Here is a 26,914-nt window from a genome sequence, read left to right on the forward strand (position 1 = left end):
TAAAATAAAAGTCTGATAGCTTCATTTTTGAAGTCTCAAGAACTTCCTGCGTCCCAGATCATGAATTTTTTTGTTAGTCTGAATTTACTTGGAAATCTTTACAGGATATCTTCGCCTTCTTTTTAGTTCAATTAGAATCATCCTAGAATTCTATCAATTTTTTTCTATACTCCCCTAAAATAATGTTGAAAATATATAAACTTTTCCAGTAACATTCTAAAGGCCCACGCACATTAGATCCGGATCGGACGCGTTGCGGCAAAGTGACAGCTAAATCTATTGTCTAACTGTCAAATTTACGTCAACGCAACGCAAACGGATCTAATGTGGGTGGGCCTTAACAGTTCTTAGCATTACCTCTTGTAATCTCTTATAAATCACTCTCCATTTCCACAACTCCCTCAAATTGGTAATAATTTACAAGAATTGGCTCAATTTTGTGTCCATTTTTTTCTATGAAATTCTTAAAATATTCTTAACAATTTTCTTGGTACACTCTTCAGAATGACCGTCACACTCTTCTCAGACCCGTCCGATAATTCCCTTTAAACTGCTTTGTAGGTAAGGTCAGAATTGTTTTGAAATCCTTTTCAATATTCCTAAGTACTCAAGTACTTTGTCAAAATGGTTTTGAAAGTCTCCTAGAAATTGTGCTTAAAATTTTATTAAAATTAGTCTCCATAGAAACATTGGACAGAATTCCTTTGAAATTATTCTCACGATTCGTATCAGCATACTCCTTAAGTTTCGTTATAAGAATTTTCTATGATTTCTCTTCCGGGTTGTATTGCCTTTATTGACAAAATCTCCATTGAATTGTCATCAGATTTGACAAGACAATTGACACCGTCTTCAACCAGAGGTTGCACAGACTCAATATTTAACACTAGACAACGGACAACACACCACACCCATTAGACCAGTAGGGAAATTTTCAGATTGCCAAAATTTGCAACGGCTGGAGCGGGAATCGAACCCTCACTTCGTGGACCTCACAATACGCATAAATGAAGGGTGACGCCGCATGAACCCGAAACCCACAAATGTGGATGTAATTCTACTCCAAAGTAGCTTGAAATTCTCCTTTGATTTTACAAAGAATTCGCCGCACACTTAACTGTGAACTATTTTCAGAATAACCTTAAAATTCCAATAATGTCCAACGTTGATGACCTTTAATAATTAAAGTGATATTTTCAAAGCAACATGTTTAAAAAATCTGGGAAAATCTGGAACATATTTAAAAAATCTGGAAATATACGTGGTCTGTCTGTGTATCTGGCAAGACGACTAAAAATCTGGAAAATCCAGATAAATCTGGAATACTGGCAACGCTGATTGTAGGTTCGAAACCCACCGGTGAACTCTTAGATTTTTTTATCGCAAATTTTCTCACACACATCTCTTATCGATGATATGTGTTTTCCTTTCAATATCTTATAACATTCTCATTTAGATATATTTTCTGCACACTGAATTTAGGTCGGTGAAATTTTATCGGGTGTTTGAACAGCTGAAAATTCGGTCAAATTTCAAATGAACATTACAAGTAAGAAGTCAGTAAAATCGATCAAAAATATATGTTTATCAATAAATGGGGTTAACTGAACTAAGACAGTTTAAATTGAAAATAAATTTTCTTATTTCAGTTTTAAACTTTTACCGAACAGTTCCGTAGTTTAAAAATTACTAAACAGCAAAGGCCTGGATTGACATACAAGATAAAACTCATTTCGTAAAACTGATGGAATCTCGTGGAAATTGGATTTATAAATTCAGTATTCATCAAGTACATAGTGTGCATCCACATAGCTACAAAGTAAACCCTACGATAACTAACATGGGCTCACATGTGGGTTCTAGCATTGCCAGTTCATAATCTATGCAACATAATCTGCTCCAAAAGTCACCCAATTCAAATGAAATCCAGTTGCACACGGCAACGCAATTGATCCGAACCAGCTTCCAGGAAAGCGCAAATTAAATCCAAATTCACCATTCGCTTTACAATTGCAAGCTTGCGCTTCCCCCATAATTACTTTGCTCCGGCTGCCAACTTTCCACGGAAATGTACTCCTATGAAATAACAATGAAACAATCAATTCAACAACAACGACAACAACCATGATTCGAAATTGAAAACACAACTTTTCTAATTAGACCCTCCGGAAACGCACGGGGATTTCCTCAAACCCTACCAACATGGAGCTCCAATCAGGAAACCGATTAGGAAGGGTACACCGGAAGCTCGTTTAACAATTTGAAACGCGACGGATTGTATTCGCATCGTACCCGAGTCAAGTCAGGCGAAACGTCAATTAATGCTACGTGAGCTGGAATTCGAATAATTCATTTCGGGGATGCCTCGAGAGTAAACTGTCCGTCCAAAACGATTGCCTTCCAGAATGATAGAACTTGCGTATTGAACGATATCAATGTTAAAGGGAATGCTCATTTTCTTCCAGGTCATTTAGATATAATTGCCTTTAGACATTAGAAATACCGACCGAAATGATGTGATGATCATTAGTGGCAGTGAAAGTGGTGTTCTCCATATAGCGATGATAATAATAATTGTGATTTTGCAAATGATTGTCTTTGTTGGTGCTTTACTTTTTTATCCTATAATTCTCTAGGGTGTGGAAACCGGTGAAGCAGAAATGAATTTTTTCTCCTTTCAACTTGTTCGATGGTTCTATTTCCGTTCATTTTATCACAAACGTATTGTTTCTTCCTACCATCACAGTGTGACGTGTTCTTGACTTCATATTCGTTGATATCATAAGATAGTGACTCAAGATGTGTCTATTCATTTTGCTGTTGAGAGAGATCTCCTCCTTGATATATCTAATCAAACTCACATTTTCCGTAACTAATCGATATCCTTCTCCTTGTCGTTTTTTACTAACGAATTGGCTAAAAAAAAAGTTGTAAAATCAAGCAGAAATTAATTCCAAATTTTCAACAATCCAATCCATAACTCTAGTTGTTGTGATTCGAGTCATATATGCATACATGCAATCCTTGAAAACTCCAAAACCTCGTCGAGGCAGTGGCAAATGTTTAACTTTCGATCTGTTCTTTTTGCTTTTCTCCGTCTTGATTTGAACCGTCGAATATCGAAACCAACAGGACCAAATCGAACCAGCGCTGGATGAAGCTCCGCACGACGGTGCAGATCTCGTCGGCAATAAACAAGAAGCCACCACTCAAACGAGAGGATTCCTTCATGAAGCGATTCTCCACTCGGCAGATACCGGAGACGCAGGTGAGTAGCAACATGATGAGCGTAGGGAATGTTTTCTGTTACAAAAAGCTTTACCAGCTGGAGCGAGAATCAAACGCTCACTTCGTGGCACACAGACAATAAGCTGGTTTTGGGGTTATCCAAAAATTCTGTAAGGGTTTTTGAGCAATTATTTTACTCCCCCTCCCTCCCTTGTAAGAGACTGTAAGATTTTAAGTTACCTCCCTTCTCCTCCTAAAATCTTAGAAAGATTTAAAAAAAAAATAGATGAATATTCACGTGAAATCTGCCTGAAAAAGCCTAAATCTTGCATGACCATTAGAGTGATGCAAAATTTGAAATTTTCACTCCACAATACTTAAACGATTCCAAATCAGATCCTGACTCACCTCTCAAAATTTGAACCCATTTGGTGAGAAACTGAGATGGCACAAACCATTTGAAGTTTGTTTGGGAATTACTATGGTAAAACCAAGATTTGTGCTCATGTCTATCTAATAATTCACCATATCGGTCTGCTTCAAAAGCTTTCAACTGTTCTTGTAGGAAATTTTCCCAGCTACAGCTTTGCTCAAGACCACTTTTTGATTAAATGCAAGGATCGAAAGTTATCAATGGTTCAATGCGCTGATGTCTTATGATCATGCTCAATCAACTGCTCAGCAGGCAACATTGATGTTTCTGGGGCGTTGAATAGGACACACAAATCATGGCTACTATGTCACACTGCAAAATACAGTGTTGCCTACAGAGCAGCTGCTTGATCATGTCATAAGTTTACCAATCTCTTAAATAATTAATACCTGTTTCCTGTCTCGTTTTACATAGAAACAATCTTGGACAAAGTTGTAGCTGAGAAAATTTTCTATAAGAATGGCTATCGAACTGTTTCGCAGCTCAATATGGAAAAAGACATCAAGATCCTTGATTGATGGCACACGGTTGACACTTGAAGCGTTCATCTTATAATCTAAAATGGCAGTTGTCCTAGATCGGTTGAACGAGATGATGTTACATTTACGAATATTCACTTCCATTCCGTTTAATGAGCACCATTCAAGAAGCGAGTCGATATCCATCTGAAGAGCGCAACAATCGACCATGGAGGTTATCAGGCGGAAGAATTTCAGGTCATCAGCGAACATGTACTTCGGTGATCTGATGAGTCCGCACAGATCGTTAACAAAAAGCACGAAAAGTAATGGTCCCAAATGACTTCCTTGGGGAACCCCGGAAGTAATTGAGAACGTTTCAGATGAGGTTCCACCGAGGCGTACAAAAGCCCAACGCTCAACGCTCTTGTCGGTTGGCGATTTCAACCTTCCTAATTTGCGATGGCATCTTGACGAGGACATCAATGGATTCATTCCTTCGAATGTATCTACTGATACTGAGTTGAACTTTACAGAAGCAATGTTTGCCAACGGGTTGAGACAGATTAATAGTTTCGTCAACACCAATGGCAGACTGCTGGACCTTGTTTTTACCAATCTACCGGAATATCTTGACCTGATTGCACCATCTTCTCCGCTGTTGCCTATAGATAACCATCACACACCAGTTATTTTACTACTTGACGAGAGTGACGCACCAACCCTACTTGACGATCATGATCATTGTTTCAAATTTGACTATTCGGCATGCGACTTTGACTTGTTGAACTCTACTTTTATGGATATTGAGTGGGAACGATTATCGAATAATGGTACGGTAGATCAGATGCTATCAGCTTTTTACGAATCTCTCTCAGAAGTTATCAACCGTCATGTACCTCGAAAAAGACAAAAATCGATATCTGTTTTCAACCAACCGTGGTGGACTCCTGAGCTACGTAACCTTCGTAACAATGTACGTAAGATGCGCAACCGATATTTCCTTACAAAAACTGGGTCTGACAAAGCTAGACTCCGTGAGCTTGAGTTGGAGTACAAAGTCATTCTTTCTGCAACACATGAAAACTATTTGCTCAGTATTCAGTCAACCGTCAAGCAAAATCCTTCACGCTTCTGGGACTTCATCAAGAAACGGAAAGCTGGAAATGGAATCCCTGGCTCAGTCAACTTCGATGGAACTACTTCTCGGTCAAGCTCAGAAGCAGCCAATCTTTTTGCTACTTTCTTCGAGAGCGTGTTTAGTAAAGCATCACCCGTGCAACGTCAAAACTGTTTTGAACAGATACCGTCCCATAACATTAATCTACCGTGTATACAGTTTTCTCCAGACGAAGTACAGAAAGTTCCCGATGAGCTTGATTCAAAGAAAGGACCCGGAACAGACAGCTTGCCTCCTGTGTTTTTGAAGAACTGCGCCGCTACGCTGGCGACGCCCATCGCTGCTGTTTTCAACCGTTCGCTCCAAGACAGAACGTTCCCAAATGCATGGAAAATGGCGTCCATAGTACCGATCCATAAATCCGGAAGCTACAAGTGTTTAACCAATTATCGAGGTGTATCCATACTTTGTAGTCTCAGTAAGGTATTTGAGAAACTGATCCACACCGTTTTGTACAGAGCTGCTGCACCGATCATCTCCAACAAGTCAGCACGGCTTTATGAAGCATCGTTCAACAACATCGAACTTAATGTGTTATATATCAGCGATATCCCGTAGCTTAGAATCGAAGCAACAAGTGGATTCGGTTTATGTTGATTTTGCGAAAGCGTTTGATACAGTACCGCACAATCTCATCGCTGCCAAAATGAACCACATTGGATTTCCGACATGGATCACTGAATGGCTCTATTCATACCTGTCTAATCGCAATGCTTTCGTGATGGTGAATTCCGCACGCTCCAGGACTTTCAACATACCATCTGGCGTGCCACAAGGCAGTGTTCTCGATCCTCTTATTTTTATCATTTATGTTAATGACCTGTGTGACAAATTGTAACACTAACACAATTAATTAAAAATCCAATCTGATTTCAGCTTCAAGCTGTTCAACACAAAAGGCTGCTGGGAAGAAGTTTTTCAACGAGCATGCTATGATCATTTGTTTTACTTGTAAGACACAAGAAGAGGTTGCAAACCTCCCAACAAACAATTTTAGCTGCCGCTTAGCTTATACAGGCAAAAATTAGCTGCATAAGGCAAATTTTGTCTGTAGAAGCTAATCTGCAGCTAAAATTGTTTGTTGGGCTATCAATTTTGCATTATAATGCCGTGGACACACTTGAATGGCAAACTATGGGCATGAGCATTATTTGTATATTAAACTATAAGCAAAGACCAAGGGGTGAGACAGGTTTACTCTGAGCTGCCTTTTTGCAGCGAGTAACTCGCGAGTAACTCAATGTACCTCTATATTTTCTATGCCTACTCCGTTTACTCTTTTTAAGCATTTACGTCTCATATTAGACGTTAGTTTTACATTAAGACCCCTCGAAACATAGGAAAATCCACGAACCCCTCATTTTATCTGTCAAGCTTTCATAGGGAATCAAAACAAACATAGTGTAGTACTAGAATTTCGACTAGAATGGGGTACGTTAATCGTTTGCTTGGGACGTTAGTTTCTACCAGTTGATATTATGGAAGAACCTGTGCTGGTGCCTGCTTACTACCAATAACAACCTACACTTCCAACCAGCTTTAAGGGTTGTTCTTCCTCGTCAGCAACCAGTCCCAGTCGTCACTCCGAAAGGATCATCTCTGATCAAAAAAGCTCTCCAATATTCTTCTAAACATCTGAAATTCCACCTATAATGCAGCGATCCCATCATCTTCGATATCTACAGTCGTAAAAGCAGTCCCATTGGAAAATGCATTACCAGTCAATGTGTTAATAACTAACTCCGATCCCCTTTCGACTAACATTCCCGTTGGCACCATGGCAAACATATGTTCAGAGAATGTCGCTGCCACTGCCGAAGCCGAAGAGGAGGATGGCGATAAAGTAGCTGCTGTTTTTCGGAGAGTGCGGTCCTCGTTTGAACTTCAAACCCATTAACGATCTACTGGACTAAGCCGAAGTGAAAGCTCGTCAGGAAGACGGAGTACAAATCAAACTGACAGATTCTCTTCGTCGACTTTCTCCTGGAGACTTCGGGACCGAATCACGACCATCCGGAAGGCCCAGCAAAAGCACCAATAGCGGAGATGGATGTCCCCCGTCAGCAGAACGGCGCCGTGGTAATTCAGAGCTTGGTTCGCAGTTCCATCCAACGGTAGTTTGTCAAGCGATGGGACGGAATTGCTTCGACGAGTATCGATGTAGAGTATTTGGTCAGGCAGATCGGGTTTTTCTACCACATCAACCAGATAAGCATTTGACCGTCGTAAATGTAAGGTTGCAATAGGTTCCTTTCACGTTCACGGTTGGTAAGGGTCAAACGAAGGTTATTAAACTGGGATGATTTAAATGTCTCCGAGTTCCGCTCGGTGCACCTTCAAATGTTGCTGTGATGCGAAAAGTGAGAAAGCAAATGACAGCGATCATGCTCACTGAGCAATGTGAGTTACTCGAGGTGCCTCAAAAGCAACTCTTAAATTGCTCATGATTGGGAGCTGTCTACGACCACTATGAGGCAGGTACAATCGCGTCATCTGCCGCTCAAAGGTAAATGCTTCGAACGAAATTGATAGCATAGATTACATACTCAAGGAAGGTTTGCGTATTTACTCATTTTTCTATGCGTTGCTTCTACCTTCACTCAAATGCAGCGCTACTGTATCTGTCACTTGGATTTTTGCATAGTTACCAGTCTTCTTGTTATGATGTTTTTGCCATAAGCACATACATGATCACACTTGAATAGTTGTTGTATAGTGCTCATAATTATTATACAAATAATGCTCATGCTCATAGTAGGTCAAACAAGTGTATGCGCGGGATAAGAAGCACAATCAGCGATTATATGATCGCCGACTGAGTGATTGCCAGAGCGAATGAAAATTGATAACTTCGGGAAGCGAAGGTTTTATGTGTCAAACACATGCTTTGCAACCTCTTGTTGTGTATTACAAATTTTAAATATGATCGTAACTTCTAATGATTTCATAATGCCGAAAAAGTTGGAAGGGTTGTACAGGGTGCGTGACGAATTTTTGCAGTAAATTTCAAATAGTAATTTCTCATGCTTGTGCATCATGATTTAGATTAAGATTTAAATGTTGAGTAAACGTAAAGATGTCGTAACAAGAGAGCAATCTGTCAGCCGTTGTCGCTTTATTGCGCGCCGGAGTATGCATGAAAGAAATAATTCGGTCGGTAAATGTGTCTGAAAGAACAGTGTATAATATTAAAAAAGGCTTGGGAAAGTGATAAGACTGCTCATACTGCTAATAAAGCACAGAAATGGCTTACGGAAAATATTTCGTAAATTTGGGAGGAAGAAATTTGGCCCCCAAGCAGTCCCGATATCTATCCGTTGGATTATTTTGTATAGGGCTTCGTCCAACGGGATACCAATAGAACCCCTCACACCACACTTAAGTCGCTAAAAGCTAAAATCAAGGCAGTGATGACATCTATGGATCGAAACATTTTAAAACGTGCATACTGCAGTTTCCGGAAGCGTCTAACTACAGTCGTCGAAAGGGAAGGCAATTTTTTTTGAATAAATTTACTTACAACTTCCATATGTTGCGAAAGAAAATAAATCGCACAAAATTCATTGCTAGAATAACTAACTGGTGTATTTTTTATCAAATATGCCATTTACTGCCAAAAATTCGTCACGCACCCTGTATACTAGATACGACCTCAGGGTTGGCGTTGGATAACGTCTGTTATGTGTTGTACTTAATTGTGTATAATATATTTTAGGGATATTCCTTAATGTCTCTTTTGCGAAAGCTTGGTGGCCCTGAAAAGGGCCGTTTTGTTGGGCTGATGTTGTTGGGTTTGCTCTACTCTGTCGCCCTGGAGGAGCTTTGGAATGATGTTGGTAGTTCGAAGACAGACAGCATCTCCCCTTCCAGCGTTCCCACACCCCAGTATAGTCTCCAAATTTAAGTGTAACTGTGATATTCTGGAAAGAAATTGTCTTCAGAACTAACTCTTTGTCGAATTATTGGTTGTGGTTTTGGAATGATGGTTATGCCGAGCATGGGTACCGGATGGCGATGGCGATTTTGATGAGCGGTTTGCATGCCGGGCGCTTTGCTTCAACCACGAGTGCGGTGAACTCCGGGTAAATATTATTACCAATCAGTAGAACAGCGCTAGGTGGTATGATGAACCGGGAAATCCACTCGAGATGTCGAGAGGGTAGATGGTTGTTTTGGAGGTTGTGATGAGGACGATTTTGGAACGGAACTGGTTGTGCTCGATGATGCATCGTTCTTCTTCACACAGTCTGCGAAGACGAGTTCGATTCTGAAATAATTTTTGTAGAAATGCAATAAAAATGGAATCTATGGCTCTGCGAAGATTCAACTTTCGATATTCAAGTGTCGGAAAGGCATTAGAAAATTAATCGTTAAACTCTTTCTTGATAATGTAGTGGCCATTTTTATAACGCGCTCGGCGTAGTTGCCCTTGCGGAGCAGACGGTGAATACGACCGACTGAGAACTGCAGCAGCTGGGCATTCCATGACGGCGGCCCAGTATACCGGAGCACTGGCACCAACGCACTCGGCGTAGTTGCCTTTTCGCCCCCAGGCTCTGCTGCCGCTGCTCTGCTGCCGTTGCTCTGCTTCCGCTGCTCTGGTACTGCTGCTCTGCTGCTCTGCTGCTGGGTCGGCGATCGGATAGACAATGATGGAACGGGCGACCTTGTTGGACGCTTATATAGTAGAACAGAAAATAACAGAGGTGTCAGATACTCGCATCTGATGTCTCGGTTGGAGAAAGTATAAGAATATAAAAAAAATCAATCGATTTTCACCATCTTTAGACAATGGTTTACTTTTAACCATTTTTCAATAGTTTACAGAATAAAATCAATAGTTTTGAAACATTCAGCAAATTGCTAGAAATATTTCCAATCGATTGATGCCACTATCTCGTAAATCTATCGAGAGACGGTTGAGTTATTATCGTTCAAAATCTTTTAATTTTTCGTAACGCATGCAAAATGACTGTTTTCAATTTTGTACCCCCGTATGTTGCCGAAAGACGTTATCCAACGTCAAAACTTTTTTTTTACCTGGAATAAGTATCGTGCAACCTTGTTTAAAATGTGTAAAAACATCCTTAAAATACCAAAATGGCATTGAAAACACTTAAATCTTTTTCAAAATGACTAAATGAATAGTGGTTATTTTCTCAACAGATATCACCTAAATACTTTTACCTTATTATCGAACTTTAAATCTCATGAACCTACGATAGCATTTCTTAACCATTTCATATTTTCCCCTCGCTTTCGTTTCAAAACCTGCCCAGGAAACGGTCGAGGATACCGGCTCGGAGGGTGCAGCCGACCCAGACAAAACGGCACGCCGCCGGCGGCGTCTCAAGATCCCAAAATCCGTCGTCAATCCGGACGAAAACTTCTACTTCTACTGGCTGATGGTGGTGACCATTGGGATCCTGTACAACCTGTGGACGCTGATCGTGCGCCAGAGCTTTCCGGAACTGCAGTCGAACGCGTTCCGATTTTGGCTGAGCTGTGATTGTATTACCGATGTCGTTTTTATACTAGACGTAGTTGTCCAGCTGCGGACGGGCTATCTCGAACAGGGACTGATGGTAGGTATTTTCATTAATGGGTCTACTGATTCGGCATCTTTACGACACTGTTTATTCTCCCAATAGGTCTATGACTCGCGGAAACTGGCGGGCCACTACCTTCATTCGAGTGAATTTCTCCTAGATTTAGCAACTTTAGTACCTTTAGATATCTTACAAATTCGCCTCGGTACACAGCCCTTGCTGCGATTTCCTCGCTTTTTTAAGGTCGGTTGAATCAACCCATTTAATAAGCGCAAGATGAATGATTTATTTTCCTCCTTTTTTCCTCCACCCCCATTTCGGCAGGTTTATCGTGCAATAAAGTATTACTACATCGTCGAGAGCCGAACGGTTTGGCCCAATCTGTGGCGGGTCGTAAACTTGATTCACATTCTGCTCATCCTGGCACACTGGTTCGGGTGCTTCTACTTTCTGCTCTCCGAGGCGGAAGGCTTTCAGGTAAGTCTCGTCGTTTTCATCGCTCTCGGCAGGATCGATAGCGCGGAACATATGAATCATACGGTTGGTGCGGGGGTGGCACCATCATCGGCACCCATGTATGTGATAATAAACCGCTTTCACCTCCCATGTGAACGGGACGAGAACACATTCAGCCACATGTTCTAGGAACGTGATTCTCATTTTTTTTTATTTGCTCTGCCGACGGCGGCGGCGGCACGAAAGTGAAAATCTGTTCTGCTTCACTGATTTCAACGGGTGATTTGGTTTTCTCATATTCATTTCATTTCGCAGGGAGACTGGGTCTACCCGTATCGGCCGGGAGACTATGCTACGCTTACCAGGAAGTACCTCGGCAGTTTGTACTGGTCGACGCTGACACTGACGACAATCGGAGATCTGCCGACGCCGGAAACCAATGCTGAGTAAGTGTGAAATCATTGACGATGGAATTGATAATGGTGAAACAAGTTTAATTTATTGCTTTGGAAGGTAGCAGACAATGTTGGGAGGGACGAAGGAGTCATGACTACGATACTATGAAGTTTTCATCTATCCAAGGAAAGTCTGTATATGAAAATAGGAACCATTCCATTCTTTCGCATATTTATAAATCAGTTAAATGATTCAATTTGTGAACTTTTCACGCCTGGAATCTACGGTAGATACAATTTTTCTAATGAAGGAAGGATTCATGTTTGGTGACAGGGAACCTTAAATTAGTACCCATTCAAAGCCGAAATCAACACTTGACTCTAAAGATTTTTGTCATATTTTCAACCATCTATGCAAATATTCCTGAAAACTGATATACCATGTACACTACGAACAGGATGCCTCCGGTAAAATGTGTACCAGCAAACTTGCAATGTTTGAAAAATCATAGCGCAGCCATTAATTAACGCAACGAGCCGTCAAGTACGGATCCCATGGTCTACGAAAGCAACGACACCAGTCGTGTGAACGTATCTAGCGTATACGACACCGTAGATGAAAAACCTCCACCTCTGCTTGGTGGGGCTTGGTCCCAATCGAACCGGAGCCAGGCAGGGTCACCTGCTCACAACCAGCCAATATTTCCGCCAACGAGATCGCCTATCCGCAAACCTGCCAAAACATCCATTCTCCCGCGGGATTACCCCTGCCTTGGATGGGTGGAATTTTTTATTCGGTCTGCTGCTCGAGCCCACCGGTGGTTCTTCCCGATGTGCCATCTTCGCATTTGTTGGATGGAACGCCTCCACTTATCCTTGGTGAAGCTCTGAAGGACACGGTCTTGACCGACGAAATCGACGCCACCAGTCGCACGAACGTACCTAGCATCTACGACACCGTAAATGGAATGCCTACACCTCTCCTCAGCGGGGCTTAGGAGCATTCAACACCAAGTTCTTAACCTCCAAACCGACCTACCAATCGTTGGCTTTCGCTTCAAGAACGCCGCTAACTTAGCTATCGGCTGTACGTACCTGCCCTGCGGACGAATAGCCAACTTAGATGGAGACTAAAGTGCAGCTATTTCCAAGCTTCCGGAACCACGGCTCATCGTCGGTGACTTCAATGGGCACCATCCGGACTGGGTCAGCCCCCGCCCAGACCCCAGAGGTTCTACTCTGGCGAACATCTTCGAGAGTGAGGACCTGGCGGTGCTGAACGACGGCGCTCCCACCTTTTTTAATGGACGGCACACCACCGCGATCGACATTGCCACTGCCAGCTGATCTATCGCGAACAGGACACAGTGGAATATCAGTAACGACCTGCATTGTAGTGACCATTACCCGATCCGTATACAGCTTTCCGTAGGCGCGGCCCCTCCAACGACTCGGAGACCCAGATGGCGCTACGAGGAAGCCAACTGGGACGCCGTCAGGGAGACATCTGACGCTCTCCGTCAGCAACGCGATCCGAACGACATCTCAAGTTTCACGGAAGTACTCTACGAAGCTGCAACAGTATCTATCCCAAATTTGGAGGCGAACCAGCCTAAGGCTGAAAGCCTCCTAAATAAAGCTAAATAATAATAATAATATCTATCCCAAGGACGGGTAGCGGACCCGGGCGAAAAGCCCTACGTTGGTGGAACGAGGATACCAAATGTGCGGTGAAAGCGCGACGCAAAGCTTTACGCCGGTTTAAGCGTCTCGCCTTAGACGACCCTGGTAGGGCGGAAGCGCTGAAGTTTTACCGAGAACGCCATCTATCGTGCAGACAGGTGATCCGTGACGCAAAGCGATCTAGCTGATGGATTTCTTGGATTCAATCGACGAATCCCAATCATCGAGTGAATTGTGGAATCGCGTCAACGCTCTGAGTGGCAACCGGCGGTCTACTCCACCTACTATCCAAGCTCATGGCACCTCGATCTCAGAACCGAAGGACATCGCCGACGAATTAGGAAAATATCGAAGACAACAAATCAAGAAGACTGGCAACTCTTCCATTTTCTCATACGAACGCTATGAGACAGGTACAATCGCAGTACAAAGGTAAATGCTTCGAACGAATTTGATAGCAAAGATTATATCCTCAGACGAAGGGTTTGTGTATTTGCTCATTTTCTATGCGTTGCTTCCACCTTCACTCAAGTGCAGCGCTACTGTATCTGTCGCTTGAATTTTGGCAAAGTTGCCAGTCTTCTTGATTTGTTGTCTTCGGAAATGTGTTGCCGGCCTGTCTGCTGTCAGTGGCTACGACAGCGATTTCGTCCAGCGCGTCAAACCTTCCACAAGCAGCATTCGCGACTTGCGAATTCCACCCGATGTTCCTGCTCTCCAGATCAACGAAGCTCTTACCTTCCGGGAACTCCCATTTGTCCTCGGCAGCAGTAGTGGTATTAAAAAACCTCTCCCTCGACGGAAAAACGAGGCTACTCGCCCTCTTGAACGATCTATGGCTCACTGACTCGTATCCGGACCTCTGGAAACAAAGCTTGGTTGTGCCCATTCCGAAGAACAACACGGCGAGTGAAGAAGCCTCCTCCTTTAGGCCGATTGCGATCACTTGCTGCGCGGCAAAAGTGATGGAGCGAATGGTAAATCGGCAGCATGCATTCCGGCAAGGACGCGGCTCCTCCACTTACTTTTCAGCCCTCGGAAATGTACTTAAGGAAGCCCAGGACAACGGTCACCATGCTGAGTTATTTAGTCTCCCTTGATATTTCAAAGGCGTTCAACAGGACATGGACAACTGGTGTCATCACCATGATCGTACCTTCCAGGTGACCGTCGGGAACATTCGCTCGGATCCGTTCCGCGAAGAAACTGGAGTGCCCCAGGGATCCGTCATAGTGGTAACGCTATTCCTGATGGCAATGAACGGAGTTCAGCCGATTGCCCAAGAACGTGCACGTAATCATTTATGCCACCGACATACTCATCGTCGTAACGGAACGAACGACTAAGCGGACCAGAAACATAGCTTAAGCAGCAGTCTCCACCGTCAGCAGGTGGGCGCTTTCGGTTGGTTTCCAGTTCTCCGCCCCGAAGAGTGTACGGTGCCATATCTGTCACTTGGGCCATCTGATTTGAGGACCACCGATCACCATCCAAGATCACCCAATTCCGCTCAAGAACACAGTGCGTGTTCTGGGGGTAGTACTGGATTGCACCCTGAGCTTCAACCAGCACTTCAGGATGGTGAAAGAAAACTGTCGTAGCCGCATCAACATAGACAGGACAATCTCCCGCCCGCATCGCTCCAACAACCGTGAGATCCGCCTTCGTGTCACTCGGGTTGTTATCGACAGTCGACTTTTCTACGGCCTCGGAATAACCTGCTTAGCCACTGAGAAGCTTAATCACACCCTCGCTCCAGTATACAATACCTACGCACGCATCGTATCCGGCCTTCTCCCTTCCACGCCTGCAGACGCCGCATGACTGGAAATCGGAATCCTCCCTTTCCACTATCGATCTGCTGCAGCCATTGCTTCGAAAGCCGCTGCCCTCGCTGCTAAGACATCCGGGAATGAAAGGATCTTTCTCCTCAACGAAGGGAACAGAGCCCTCCGCACTGCAGCCAACCGTGACCTCCCCCCGGGGGCCAAGGTCCACTGGCATGGAGAGAAGAGTTGGCGATCAAACGTCGTCAAAATAGATAAGCGGATTGAGAGTGGATTCAACGCCGGAGATAACTCTGTAGCTTTGAGACGTTCTGTTGCAGAGCTTCTCGGGTCGGGTTATCCGGGGCACGTTCATCGTTTTACGGACGGATCGCGGTCGCGGGCTGGACTCGGAGTGGCAGGACCGAACACTGCAACGAGTCAAAGTCTACCGGAGGAGTGTTCCGTCTTTTCCGCTGAAGCCGCAGCTATTCTAGACGCAGCCATCACTCCGTGGCAGATCAACCGATCATCGTATTAACTGACTCACACAGCGTCATCCAAGCACTGGAAGCCGAAGCCCCGAGCCACTCCTGGATACAAGCCATTACATGGTACGCCCCACCTTCAACCGTCTTAACGTGGATGCCCGGACACTGCGGTGTTCCCGGAAACGAGGCTGCGGACAGACTGGCGGGATCTGGCGCATCCCGTCCCCGCTACACCAGGAACGTACCCCTCCTCGACGACAGGCGTTGGATTGTGAATACCATTATGGAAGCCTGGCAGCAGGAATGGTGCCAGTCGTAGACCACTTTCCTGAGGAAGATCAAGGGAACCGTACGCTTTTGGCCGGACAGCCAAGACTCCGGACCGGCCATGCGAGGATTTCCTGTAATTTCGGTGGGACACCTTTCCGCAAGGTCGGTTCAATCTGCAGCATCCCCGCCTCGGTGGAACACGTGCTGTGTGTCTGCCCGGAGTTCCAAAAGCTACGCGAACAACATGGACTCCCGGAGAACGTCAGTAATCTGCTTGGTTACGACCCCTCGACCTTGGCTGCGTTGATCGCCTTTCAAAGGAACACGCCACGGTAGGCTTCTGAGCGCAAACGATTAGCCTTGGAAATAATCGACGCATAATGGGAATGAAAGGAAAGCTTCGAGTCCAATACGACACCAAGACCCGTCACTTGATCCACTCTGCTAAAAAATTAGAGATACTATAGATTCCATAGATAAGCGGAGGCACAAAAAGTTTTTTTGGCAACCATGCAAAATAAACGATCTTACTGGCATCCGTGAAAAATGTGCATGCTATCATAGAGCTCTTCGTTGTGCAGTTTGTTTTGTTTCGTGCGCAACAGTTCAAAATTAAGTGCAAAGGAAATCTTTGCAACAATGAATCGAGCAGTGGTTTGCATTATATTCCCTTCTTCCGTTTTACGCGAAATAAATCGAAATGTGGAGTGTGGAAAGCGTTTTGTGCTCATAAAATTACAATACTTCTCCCGCAGAAAAGTTCATGCTGACGTCATGCTCGTTTGGCTACACTAACTGACAGCTCGTTTGGCTACATTCTACTTTACCTCCACTTATCTATGGAATCTATAGTATCTATATAAAAAACTCAGTGTTCACTCGGCTGTCGACAAAAGCAGGAAACTCTCGATGTGTGCCACGCGATCGTCTGTTTTCTCGGCAGCAACTATTGTGTGGTCCTTCTCATTGTTCTTCATCAGCAGTTCTTTCGGTCGATGCGTCGTCGACTTTGGAAAGCAACCGTTTAGTGATGTGTGTGTGAGTGCTGACCACGTTTTGCGTCCATTGCTGCAATAGAAGCGCTCTGATCCTCGTTGGCGTAGATTCCATACAATGAAACTAATGAAAGTGGCTCCAGTTCTGATGGAGGAGGCTTTTTGGAAAGCGGAAGATAAAGTGTTCATTGTGTTTATGGTCAAGATAGTTTTAAGATGTATTGTATAGTGACCAAGAATCCTCGACTCTGAAAAGTAAATTCGTTTGAGCCTTATAAAATAAATTCATAAACAACTATACTAAAAACAGTATCATCGATGTGGTATTCATAAATTATGGGGTCGCTGCTGACTAGCTTGTTCGAGCGGCACCAGTGAACGAACATGTCAACACTCCGAATACGATGCCTCCGAAAAACGTGTAACGGCAAGTTTGTAATGGCATAACTTTGCCATTTCTTGATGAGTTTCAAAAACTGTGGTATCTCTTGAATTCCTGGGGTCAGTAGATTATTTTGAAAGTAAAAAGATTGAAAATAGGGTCATCTGCTTTTTTTTTAAAGCGAAAAGAGTCGTTGCACTATTTTTTTAAAGATTTTTTTTTATGAATTTTGCAAGAGGCTTAAGAGCCATAATTTAGATTAATGGGCACAAATGTTCATAATTAGTTCATAGTATATATGGATCCTGGAGACAACGGAACGTTTATCCGCAAGATCCGGAACATCCGTAAAATTGGTCACTCAACGAAACTGATCATAGAGCCCGACGTTTTTTTTTGTTTTGAAACATTAGGAACTGTGATATAAGAAAAAAATGGGTACGTGACATAAACACGAACCCGGATAGCGATGGGACCGTGCTCAGAAAGATCCGGAACAGCCGTAAAAGTGGTTCATTCATGAAACTGATCCTAGAACTCCACTGTTTTTTTTTTTTTCGAAAACATTTGGAACTGTGATATAAGAAATAATTTGGAGTCGTCACATAAAAATGGACCCGGATGACTACGAAAGATCCGGAACATCCGTAAAATTGGTTCATCTGTGAAACTGATCCTAGAGCTCCGGGTTTTTTTTTTTTTCAAAAACATTAGGAAGTGTGATAAAAGAAATACATAATTTAGGGTCGTGGCATAAACATGGTCCCGGATGGCCAAGGGACCGTCTTCCGGAAGATCCGAAAGATCCTTTAAAGTGAACCAACCATGAAACTGATCCTAGAGCTCCATGGTTTTTTTTTTCAAAAACATTAGGAAGTGTGATATCTCGCGCAAAACGAGAAAAGGGCCTATCATTGTTGATCGATTCTCGTCATCGATTTTCTCTTTCACGAATAACTCGACTGCAAATGATTTTCCCATTGTGTGTTTTGTTTCAGGCGCAAGCTAACATCATCTTCTGTCGAACTTTGCTGCGAGCTTAGCGAGAAATTCGTTTATGTTGCCGTGGAAGAGTTAATGTACACGTGCATCCATCCCGCGTAATAGAGACACGCTTTCTATTAGGTCTCTTTTTTGTGCCTACGTGCCTCATTCGTGTCACATGTGCTGTGTCTCATGAGTCAAGCTCAGCGAGCTCCAGGGAGATTGGCAGCGTACCTACGTCCGCGTGCATGCTAAAAGTGGCTGGTTGGTGATAAAGAAAACAACGGAGAACTGTTGATCGAGAAGTCATGTCACATTCTCGTGTTGCTGGTACAGCTGATTGATTTGAATCAGTTGGTATTCAGTTTTTGAGCGTTGAGAAATTGCGGTTTTATAGAAGTATTGCAAGCGGAAGATTACGAACCAGCGGGGTTATTTGCTACCGATCCATGCGCACGGAATTTTAATCGTTCAAAATATTGATTTTGCTCCACCAAGTTCAAACAATTTCAAATCAGCTCCTGATCATTCTCACAAAATTTGATCTCATTAGGATGCGAACTCATTCTGCACTTGGCCCTTTGTAGTTTGAAAAATTGAACGTTAGGATAATTAGCTATAATAGGAATTTTATTCGGCAGTGAAAGCAGCCGATCAATCCTACCAGAAAGTTATCAACTTGGAAATTAATTAATAACTAATTTTTTTTTTTTTTTTTTTTTAAATGCGTTTATTTTTCCAGGCTCATTTGCCGTAGCTTTGCGGAGCCGATATTCATTGTTTGGATGACAAAATTTCTTAAAACTAACGTTAGTAAAGCGGGGGCCGATTACTCGCGGCTATCTCGAGGTTAGGGGTAACAAATTGTAACAAATGGATGGCAGGGTAGGGATTGAGAACACAAGGTTTGGAGAGCAATGTGCTTTTTATCTCGAACTAAGCGACCAACTGACGAAAAAGACAAACATGGGGGTACACCGATGGGCAGCTAACAACTTGGGGGAACACAAGATGACACTAACTACTAAATCCTCAGATCGATCCGTTTTAAAAACACATAAATTAAATTAAAATATTCGAGATCTCGGCTCGCCAAGATGTCTCTAACGGGCCGCATAGGTTGTTTTCCTCGGGCCCTGAGGGATGCGGATAACTCGGATCTAGCAACACAATGTAGGGTGCATGACCAAAGCACGTGGTCGATATCGTGATAGCCACTACCACAAGCGCACAAATTGCTGCCTGCGAGCCCGATTCGGAAGAAATGCGAGTTTAACGAGTAGTGATTGGACATGAGCCTTGATATGACACGTATAAAGTCACGGCTCATGTCCAATCCTTTGAACCATGGCTTGTTCGACACCTGTGGGAGAATAGAATGTAACCATCTTCCCAGATCACTCTCATTCCATTTTTGTTGCCAGTTGGTGAGGACGTGCTGACGGGTAATTGAGAAAAATTCCGCAAAGGCGATTTGTCGATCAAAAATATCGCCTTCCATAGCGCCCACCTTAGCAAGCGAGTCCGCTTTCTCATTACCCGGAATTGAGCAATGAGATGGGACCCAAGCTAAGGTGATAGTATAGGAGCAGTTAGATAAAGTACTCAGTTTAGATCGTATTTCAGGCAGGAAATACGAGGAGTGCTTCATCGGCCTCATTGAACGAATAGCCTCCAATGAGCTAAGACTATCCGTAAAAATGAAATAATGGTCAGAAGGTAGTGAGGCAATTCGCTCTACTGCGTAAAATATAGCTGCGAGTTCCGCAACGTATACGGAGCATGGTTTCTGCAGTTTATAGGAGGCGCTATGAAATTGATTAAATACACCAAATCCAGTGGAAGCATTTATGGTTGACCCATCTGTGAAAAATCTTTTATCGTTACTTACATGGTGGTACTTGATTGCAAAAATTGAGGGAACAACCATCGACCGATGGTGATCTGGTATTCCATGGATTTCTTGCATCAAGGTCAGATCAAAATTTACAGAGGAACTATAGAAGGCTTGGAAGCAATCACGATTGGAGATTAATGAAGAAGGACCAACCTCCAGCGTCATGTACTCATAGTACAAACTCATGAATCTTGTTTGAGGATTTTGGTCGAGCAGCTTCTCAAAGTGTTCTATTACCAAAGGATTCAATACTTCACAACGGATGAGGAACCGGAAAGACAGCTCAGCGAAACGATCTGTCAGTGGGAGAACACCCGCGAGTACTTCGAGGCTCATCGTATGCGTCGAGTGCATACAGCCAAGCGCGATTCGGAGGCAACGGTATTGAACCCGTTGCAGCTTCAGGATATGTGTTTTCGCCGCGGATTGAAAGCAGAAGCTTCCGTACTCTAGAACCGACAAGATGGTTGTTCGGTACAACCTGATCAGATCTTCCGGGTGTGCTCCCCACCAAGTTCCAGTGATTGTACGAAGAAAATTGATTCTTTGTTGGCATTTTTGTTTCACATACGCAATATGTTTTCCCCATGTGCTTTTGGAATCGAACCAGACACCTAAATACTTGAAAGATATACTTTGAGTGATTGTTTTACCCTTTAGTTGAAGCTGTAACTGTGCAGGATGATGCTTCCTAGAAAAAACAACCAACTCAGTTTTCTCCGGAGAGAATTCGATACCCAGCTTCATAGCCCAAGTAGACAAATTGTCTAAGGTATCTTGCAATGGTCCTTGCAGGTCCGGTGCACTTGGCCCTATAACGGATACAACGCCGTCATCTGCAAGCTGCCTTAGCGAGCAATTTTCATCAAGACAACCATCAATGTCTTTTACATAAAAATTATAAAGAAGGGGGCTTAAACATGAACCCTGGGGGAGACCCATGTAACTAATTCGTGAAGTTGTCGAGTTTCCATGAGAAAAGCTCATATATTTCTCAGACAACAAGTTGCTCAAATAGTTGTTCATAATTGGTGAAAGCCCACTATAGTGGAGTTTATCCGAAAGGACATCGATACAAACAGAATCAAAAGCCCCCTTAATGTCCAAGAAAACTGAACCCATTTGCTGTTTTTGCGCATAGGCCAGTTGAATTTCAGTTGAAAGCAACGCAAGACAGTCGCTCGTTCCTTTGCCTCTCCGAAATCCAAATTGCGTATCTGAAAGTAAACCATTCGACTCGACCCATTTGTCTAGACGAAAAAGAATCATTTTCTCCAACAATTTCCGTATACAGGACAGCATCGCGATGGGACGGTACGAGTTATAATCCGACGCGGGTTTACCGGGTTTTCGAATGGCGATAACTCTTACTTGCCTCCAGTCATCCGGAACAATGTTGTGCTCCAGAAATTGATTGAATAAGTTCAACAAGCGTCTCTTCGCGACATCTGGGAGATTTTTAAGCAAGTTGAACTTGATTCTATCCATTCCTGGAGCTGAATTGTTACATGAAAGGAGAGCAAGTGAGAATTCCACCATCGAAAACGGGGAATCTATTTCGTTATTACCCGACGGACGATCACGAACGTTGGTTTGAACCGACACCGAATCCGGGCAAACTTTCCGCGCGAAGCTGAATATCCAACTGTCCGAGTACTCCTTGTCTTCGTTAATCGGTGATGACGCGTTTCGCATTCTCCTGCCGACATTCCAGAGTGTTCTCATGGAAGTCTCTCGCGACAAACCATCGACGAACCGACGCCAGTAACCGCGTTTTTTTGCTTTAATTAAGTCCTTAAAAGTTTTCTCGAGGTCGGTGTACCGCTCGAAATCCCCGACCTTGCCGTGTTTGCGGAACCGTTTAAACGCGGCGGACTTCTCGCTGTTCGCGTCGGTGCAATCCTTATCCCACCACGGGGTGGGAGGTCGCTTGCGGACGGAAATACCCGGAACACGTTTCGTCTGTGCTCGCAGCGCAGAATCGATGATAAGACGCGCGAGAAAGGAGTACTCGTCCAGCGGAGGAAGTACGTCAACCGATTGGCTGGCATCAAGAACCGCGGTCGCGAATTTTCGCCAGTCAATGTTTTTTGTAAGATCGTACGCGATGTCGACCGAACGAGTAGAAGATGAACCATTGGTAATAGAAATTTTGATTGGCAAATGGTCACTACCGTAGGGATCTTGAATTACTTTCCACGAGCAATCCAACGATAGTGAACTCGAACAAAGTGAGAGGTCTAATCTGCTTATTTTTGCTGGAGGTTTGGCTACTCGTGTTGCTTCCCCGGTGTTCAGAATTGTCATTTTGAAGAAGTCGCACATGTCGTATATCAAGGTTGAGCGGTTGTCGTCGTACAGTTCCCCCCAGCCTGTACCGTGAGAGTTAAAATCTCCCAAGATCAACCGTGGCTCCGGCATAGCCGTGCAGATATCCGAGAAACTTTGACGAGAAATCGCAGTTCGCGGTGGAAGATATACTGAGGCAATACTGAGGCATTTACCTCGAATATTAACCTGACATGCAACAACTTCAATGCCTGTCACCGAAGGCAGATCGATTCTGTAGAAGGAATGGAGCTTGTTGATCCCCAGAAGCACCCCTCCATACGAATCTGCGCGGTCAAGGCGAATAATGTTGAAATCGTGGAAAGCAAGATCGTTGTCTGAAGAGAGCCATGTTTCACAAAGGGCAAATGCATCAGAAAGTGAGTTGTTAACTAAAAATTTAAATGTGTCAAGTTTTGGCATAAGACTTCTACAGTTCCACTGAAGAACAGAGATCATATCCCCGACCTCATTCGGAGAATTATCCATCGAAAGATATGATCGATGCAAGGAAGGACCACCTAGAAGCTAGTTGCTTCAAAAGAGTTTTCACCATTGGCAGCACTAAATTAATAATGCTCCTCGTTGAGTCAGAGACATTGAATATACTGAAGAAGCTATCCACAATACCAGAAAACGTGAACATGGGGGCATGTTCTTGCTGATTATTCAGCTGCTTTTCTGGCCGAAAAACTGGGACATCTGGGGTTTTAGATGATCCTGGAAGTGACGGAAAGTTCTTGTCATAATTACAAGGTTTAAAACCCGGTGGAATGGGTTTCGGTGTATTTCCGTTACCTCTTGAATTTTCCAAGGTGGAAGGGTGGTCCGTACGAGTGGCCTTACGAGGCTTTTCGGTGGTGTGTTGTTTTGCTCGTTTTCTCGTATTGCCTTTAAAGACAAACGGACTACCCTCACCGCCCTCTGAGTCAGAGTCTAGATCATCAACTGGCAAAATGGAGAACGTGTTACTGTTTTTTTGTGTGGTCTGAGAAGATGAAGCGGTATTCTTCAAGAGTTCTGCTATTGTTCTCTTGGAGCGAGCTTGCAGAGACCGCTTAATTTTGTCTCCCTGCTGTTTATACCTCGGGCAGTCAGTCAGGGTATGCAGGCTCTCCTTGCAGTACACGCATTTTGGAGGAGCACCGCAAGGGCCCTCTTGATGTTGCTCGCCACACTGATCGCAGCGTGGTTTGTTCGAGCAGTAGTCCGATGTATGACCAAGTTGTTTACATTTCGAGCAGTTCATTACCCGAGGTACAAACAGGCGTACAGGCAGCCGAACCTTGCCAATAGCGACGTAGTGAGGTAACGCTGAACCCGAAAACGTCACACGAAACGAGTTTGACAAGGAATAAGTTTTTTTGGAGCCTACTACGGATACTGACTGCATTTGAAGGCAGTCCAATATCTTCACCTTCGGCAGAGCACGGTTTTTAAAGATTCCGAAGGAATCGGGACCCAAGAAATCATCACTAGTCAAACTCGCTTCGGTGACCACTCCTTCAATTTCTACCTCACTACTGGGTATGTAGACTCGGTATTCCAATGAAAAAAGCTCGCACGCAACAATTTGGTTAGCCTGCTTCCGGTCATCAACGGTAACGCGCAGTTTTATTGGTGTTACCTTGAAAATATCGGTAACGGCCGAAAAATGTGTTGTTAGATCCTTAGAGATCCTCGGAATGTTCAAAGGTTTTTGTTTGGGCCGGAAAAAAACAACCCATGGGCCTTTCGAGGCTTCTGGGTAAGCCTTTAGGCGGGGGAGCGCAGAGGTTTTTGGGGGCAATGGTGTGGGGGGTGCAGGTGGACGAGGAGGAGATGGTGGGGGAGAGGGTTGTGGGCGATACCTTTTCTTGGGATATGCTCCAGTATTTTTGCTGGAGAGCGAATCAACTGGAACGTCAAGGGTTTCCATTTCCACAACTTCCTCGAGACTTTCGTGTGAGGTGGAATTAAGAGTTTCGTCGTCTGAGATGGAAAGCGACCATCCCCCGCCTTTATCATTTTCATCCATTGCGGTTAAATATCGCCGCAATGGTGTTTTTTGTAAAAAAATTTACAAATAATTGCAGTAATTTCAAATAATATCAAAAAAAAAAAATATATATATATATATAGTTTCACTCTACTAACGAGTAATACATGCAAAGAAAAAAAAAATCAAAAAAAAAATTAAATTAAAAAAAAAAATAATGATTATATACTATTTACAGAGTTTTGGATCACCCTAAGTAATACAAAAATAATAATAAAAAAAAAACAAGAAAAAAAAAATCAAGCGAAAAAAAAATTGGATTTTTGGATCACCCTAATTAAACACCAATCTAATATTGGACCAGGGAAACAAGGAAGATGCTATACTGGCGAGAACAATACAAACGACACGATTTATACCTAACGCACTGAGGCGGCAGCAGACTGGAGAGATATAATTGTTTGATCCAACTGCTGCAGAGTCAATAACCTCGATGCTGGTGTGCCTCGGTCGACTCGGTAGGCAATATGACGCTCTTTCGTTGTTGCTATCGGTGGGGTGATGTACCGATAGTGGTGATGATTTTGCTGATGATGTTGCGATGATGCTGGGTTAAAGCTGGACCGTAATGAAAGCACTCGGCATATCATTAACGGCTTCCTCACTCGCGCACTAGTCGTCTAAACACTATGCCAATTAACTTTGGCGAGAAAAAACCCTCGCGTGGGGAAAAACTCAAAACTAATTGATAGTGTCGTACAACGAGACCGATGCGACTTGATCGGCTCAGCGTGCGAGACGGAATGAACTAATTTTCTTGAAATTCAATTGAAAGTGGTTTTCAACAAATTTGTAGCTGGGAAAATTTCACGATGGACAATATTTCTTATAAAGGGTGTCCACGATGAAATTGCCACACACAAAATTGATTCGCAAAATTCGAGTTTTCATCCGATTGCCATCAAATTTTTAGGGATTGAGAAATAACTATTAAACTTCATTTTACCATTTTACTCGTATTTTATTTACAGTCCATACGCAAATGCCCGCACCTTGGCCTTAACCCCGGCCATAAGATTCTGCACAACCTGTGAATCAACCGTTTTTTGCATGTAAACCCATACTTTCTTCAGTTCCTCGACTGTCTTCACTACCTCGTTTAAAAAGGTGCTGCTTCATAATCGCCCAGTACTTCTCGATGGGGCGGAGCTCCGGAGTGTAGGGAGGGTTGAACATTTTCGGCATGAAATTGACCTTATTGTCCGCATACCACTTCAGCACGTCCTTGGAGTAGTGGCATGAGGCCAAATCCGGCCAGAAGATTGTTGGGACGTTGTGGGCCTTCAGGAGAGGAAGCAGCCGCTTCTGGAGGCACTCTTTTATGTACACCTGTCCGTTCATCGTGTCCTGGGTCACGAAAGGTGCACTCCGCTTCCCGCACGTGCAGATGGCTTGCCAAACCAGGAATTTCTTCGCAAATTTGGACATCTTCTGAGTGCGGACATGCTCCGGAACGCTGAACTTATCCTCGGCCGTGAAAAACAGGTTGCCGGGGATCTGTTTGAAGTCGGCCTTCACATATGTTTCGTCGTCCATGATGCAACATTCAACTTTCGTCAGCATGTTGAGGTACAACTTCCTGGCACGGGTTTTGGCGGACTTATTCTGCTTCTCGTCGCGATTAGGGGCCTTTTGTACCTAGAACGTTCGAAGCCCAGCCTTAGTTTTGGCCTTCTGGACAAAACTTCGGCTTAGGTGCAGCTTCTTAGCCACATCCCTAACGGAGGCGTTCGGATTTCGGTTGAAGGCCCCAACTACGGGGTTGTGATTTTTGGTGTTGTACGGAATACTTTTTCCTTCACTTCTGGGCTTCCGATCGGTGGTCAACCGTTCCTCGAACCGCTTAATCACTCGCGACACCGTGGAATTCGCGATTCCCAACGTTTTAGCGATGGAACGATGCGAGAGATCCTTGTTCTTGTGATGAATGCGCAAGATTTTATCACGCACGAGCTGTTCTTTCGACTCCATTTCCGCGAGTTTTGATCACAGGACTTTAAAACTTGCAGGATGTAAATAATGCACTATGAACTAAATCCACCCAAATTTTCATTAAATTCTACCCAACGGTTAAAAAGTTAGAGCAATTTCATAGTGTGGCAATTTCATCGTGGACACCCTTTAGTAATTCCCATATAAACTTCAAAGAGCCCGTGCAGAATGAGTTCACCATCAAATTAGCAACTTGGGAGATTGATCAGCCTGATTTGGAACCGATTGAGCTTGGTGGATCAAATTGAAACCATTATATTATGAAAAGATACTTTGCAGCTGGCAGCGAACCAGTAGCTCGGAGGGCCCTTTAAAACAATATATTCGTGATTGAAATTGATTCGAGTGACTTCATCCAGCAGTATTTTCAGCCTGTCAAGCTGTAGCCG

The 26,914-nt window shown here is 43.7% G+C and overlaps 1 protein-coding gene across 5 annotated transcripts in view; it reads left to right on the forward strand.

Annotated features, from left to right (window-relative positions):
• The window catches only part of LOC135710982 (uncharacterized), an 825,769-nt gene that overhangs the window by 680,966 nt on the left and 117,889 nt on the right, over positions 1-26,914 (forward strand). For all 5 annotated transcript variants that reach the window (XM_065233717.1, XM_065233715.1, XM_065233718.1 and 2 more), the window contains 5 exons: positions 3,133-3,268; positions 10,579-10,884; positions 10,951-11,091; positions 11,173-11,325; positions 11,620-11,750. In XM_065233717.1, the coding sequence (XP_065089789.1) occupies positions 3,133-3,268; positions 10,579-10,884; positions 10,951-11,091; positions 11,173-11,325; positions 11,620-11,750 (867 nt within the window). The remainder of the gene's footprint in view (positions 1-3,132; positions 3,269-10,578; positions 10,885-10,950; positions 11,092-11,172; positions 11,326-11,619; positions 11,751-26,914) is intronic.

The sequence above is a fragment of the Ochlerotatus camptorhynchus genome, unplaced genomic scaffold (genome assembly GCF_037179485.1).
Source record: "Ochlerotatus camptorhynchus isolate MF236.1 unplaced genomic scaffold, CSIRO-AGI_Acam_v1.1 ptg000412l, whole genome shotgun sequence".
NCBI classification, from domain to species: Eukaryota; Metazoa; Arthropoda; class Insecta; order Diptera; family Culicidae; genus Ochlerotatus; species Ochlerotatus camptorhynchus.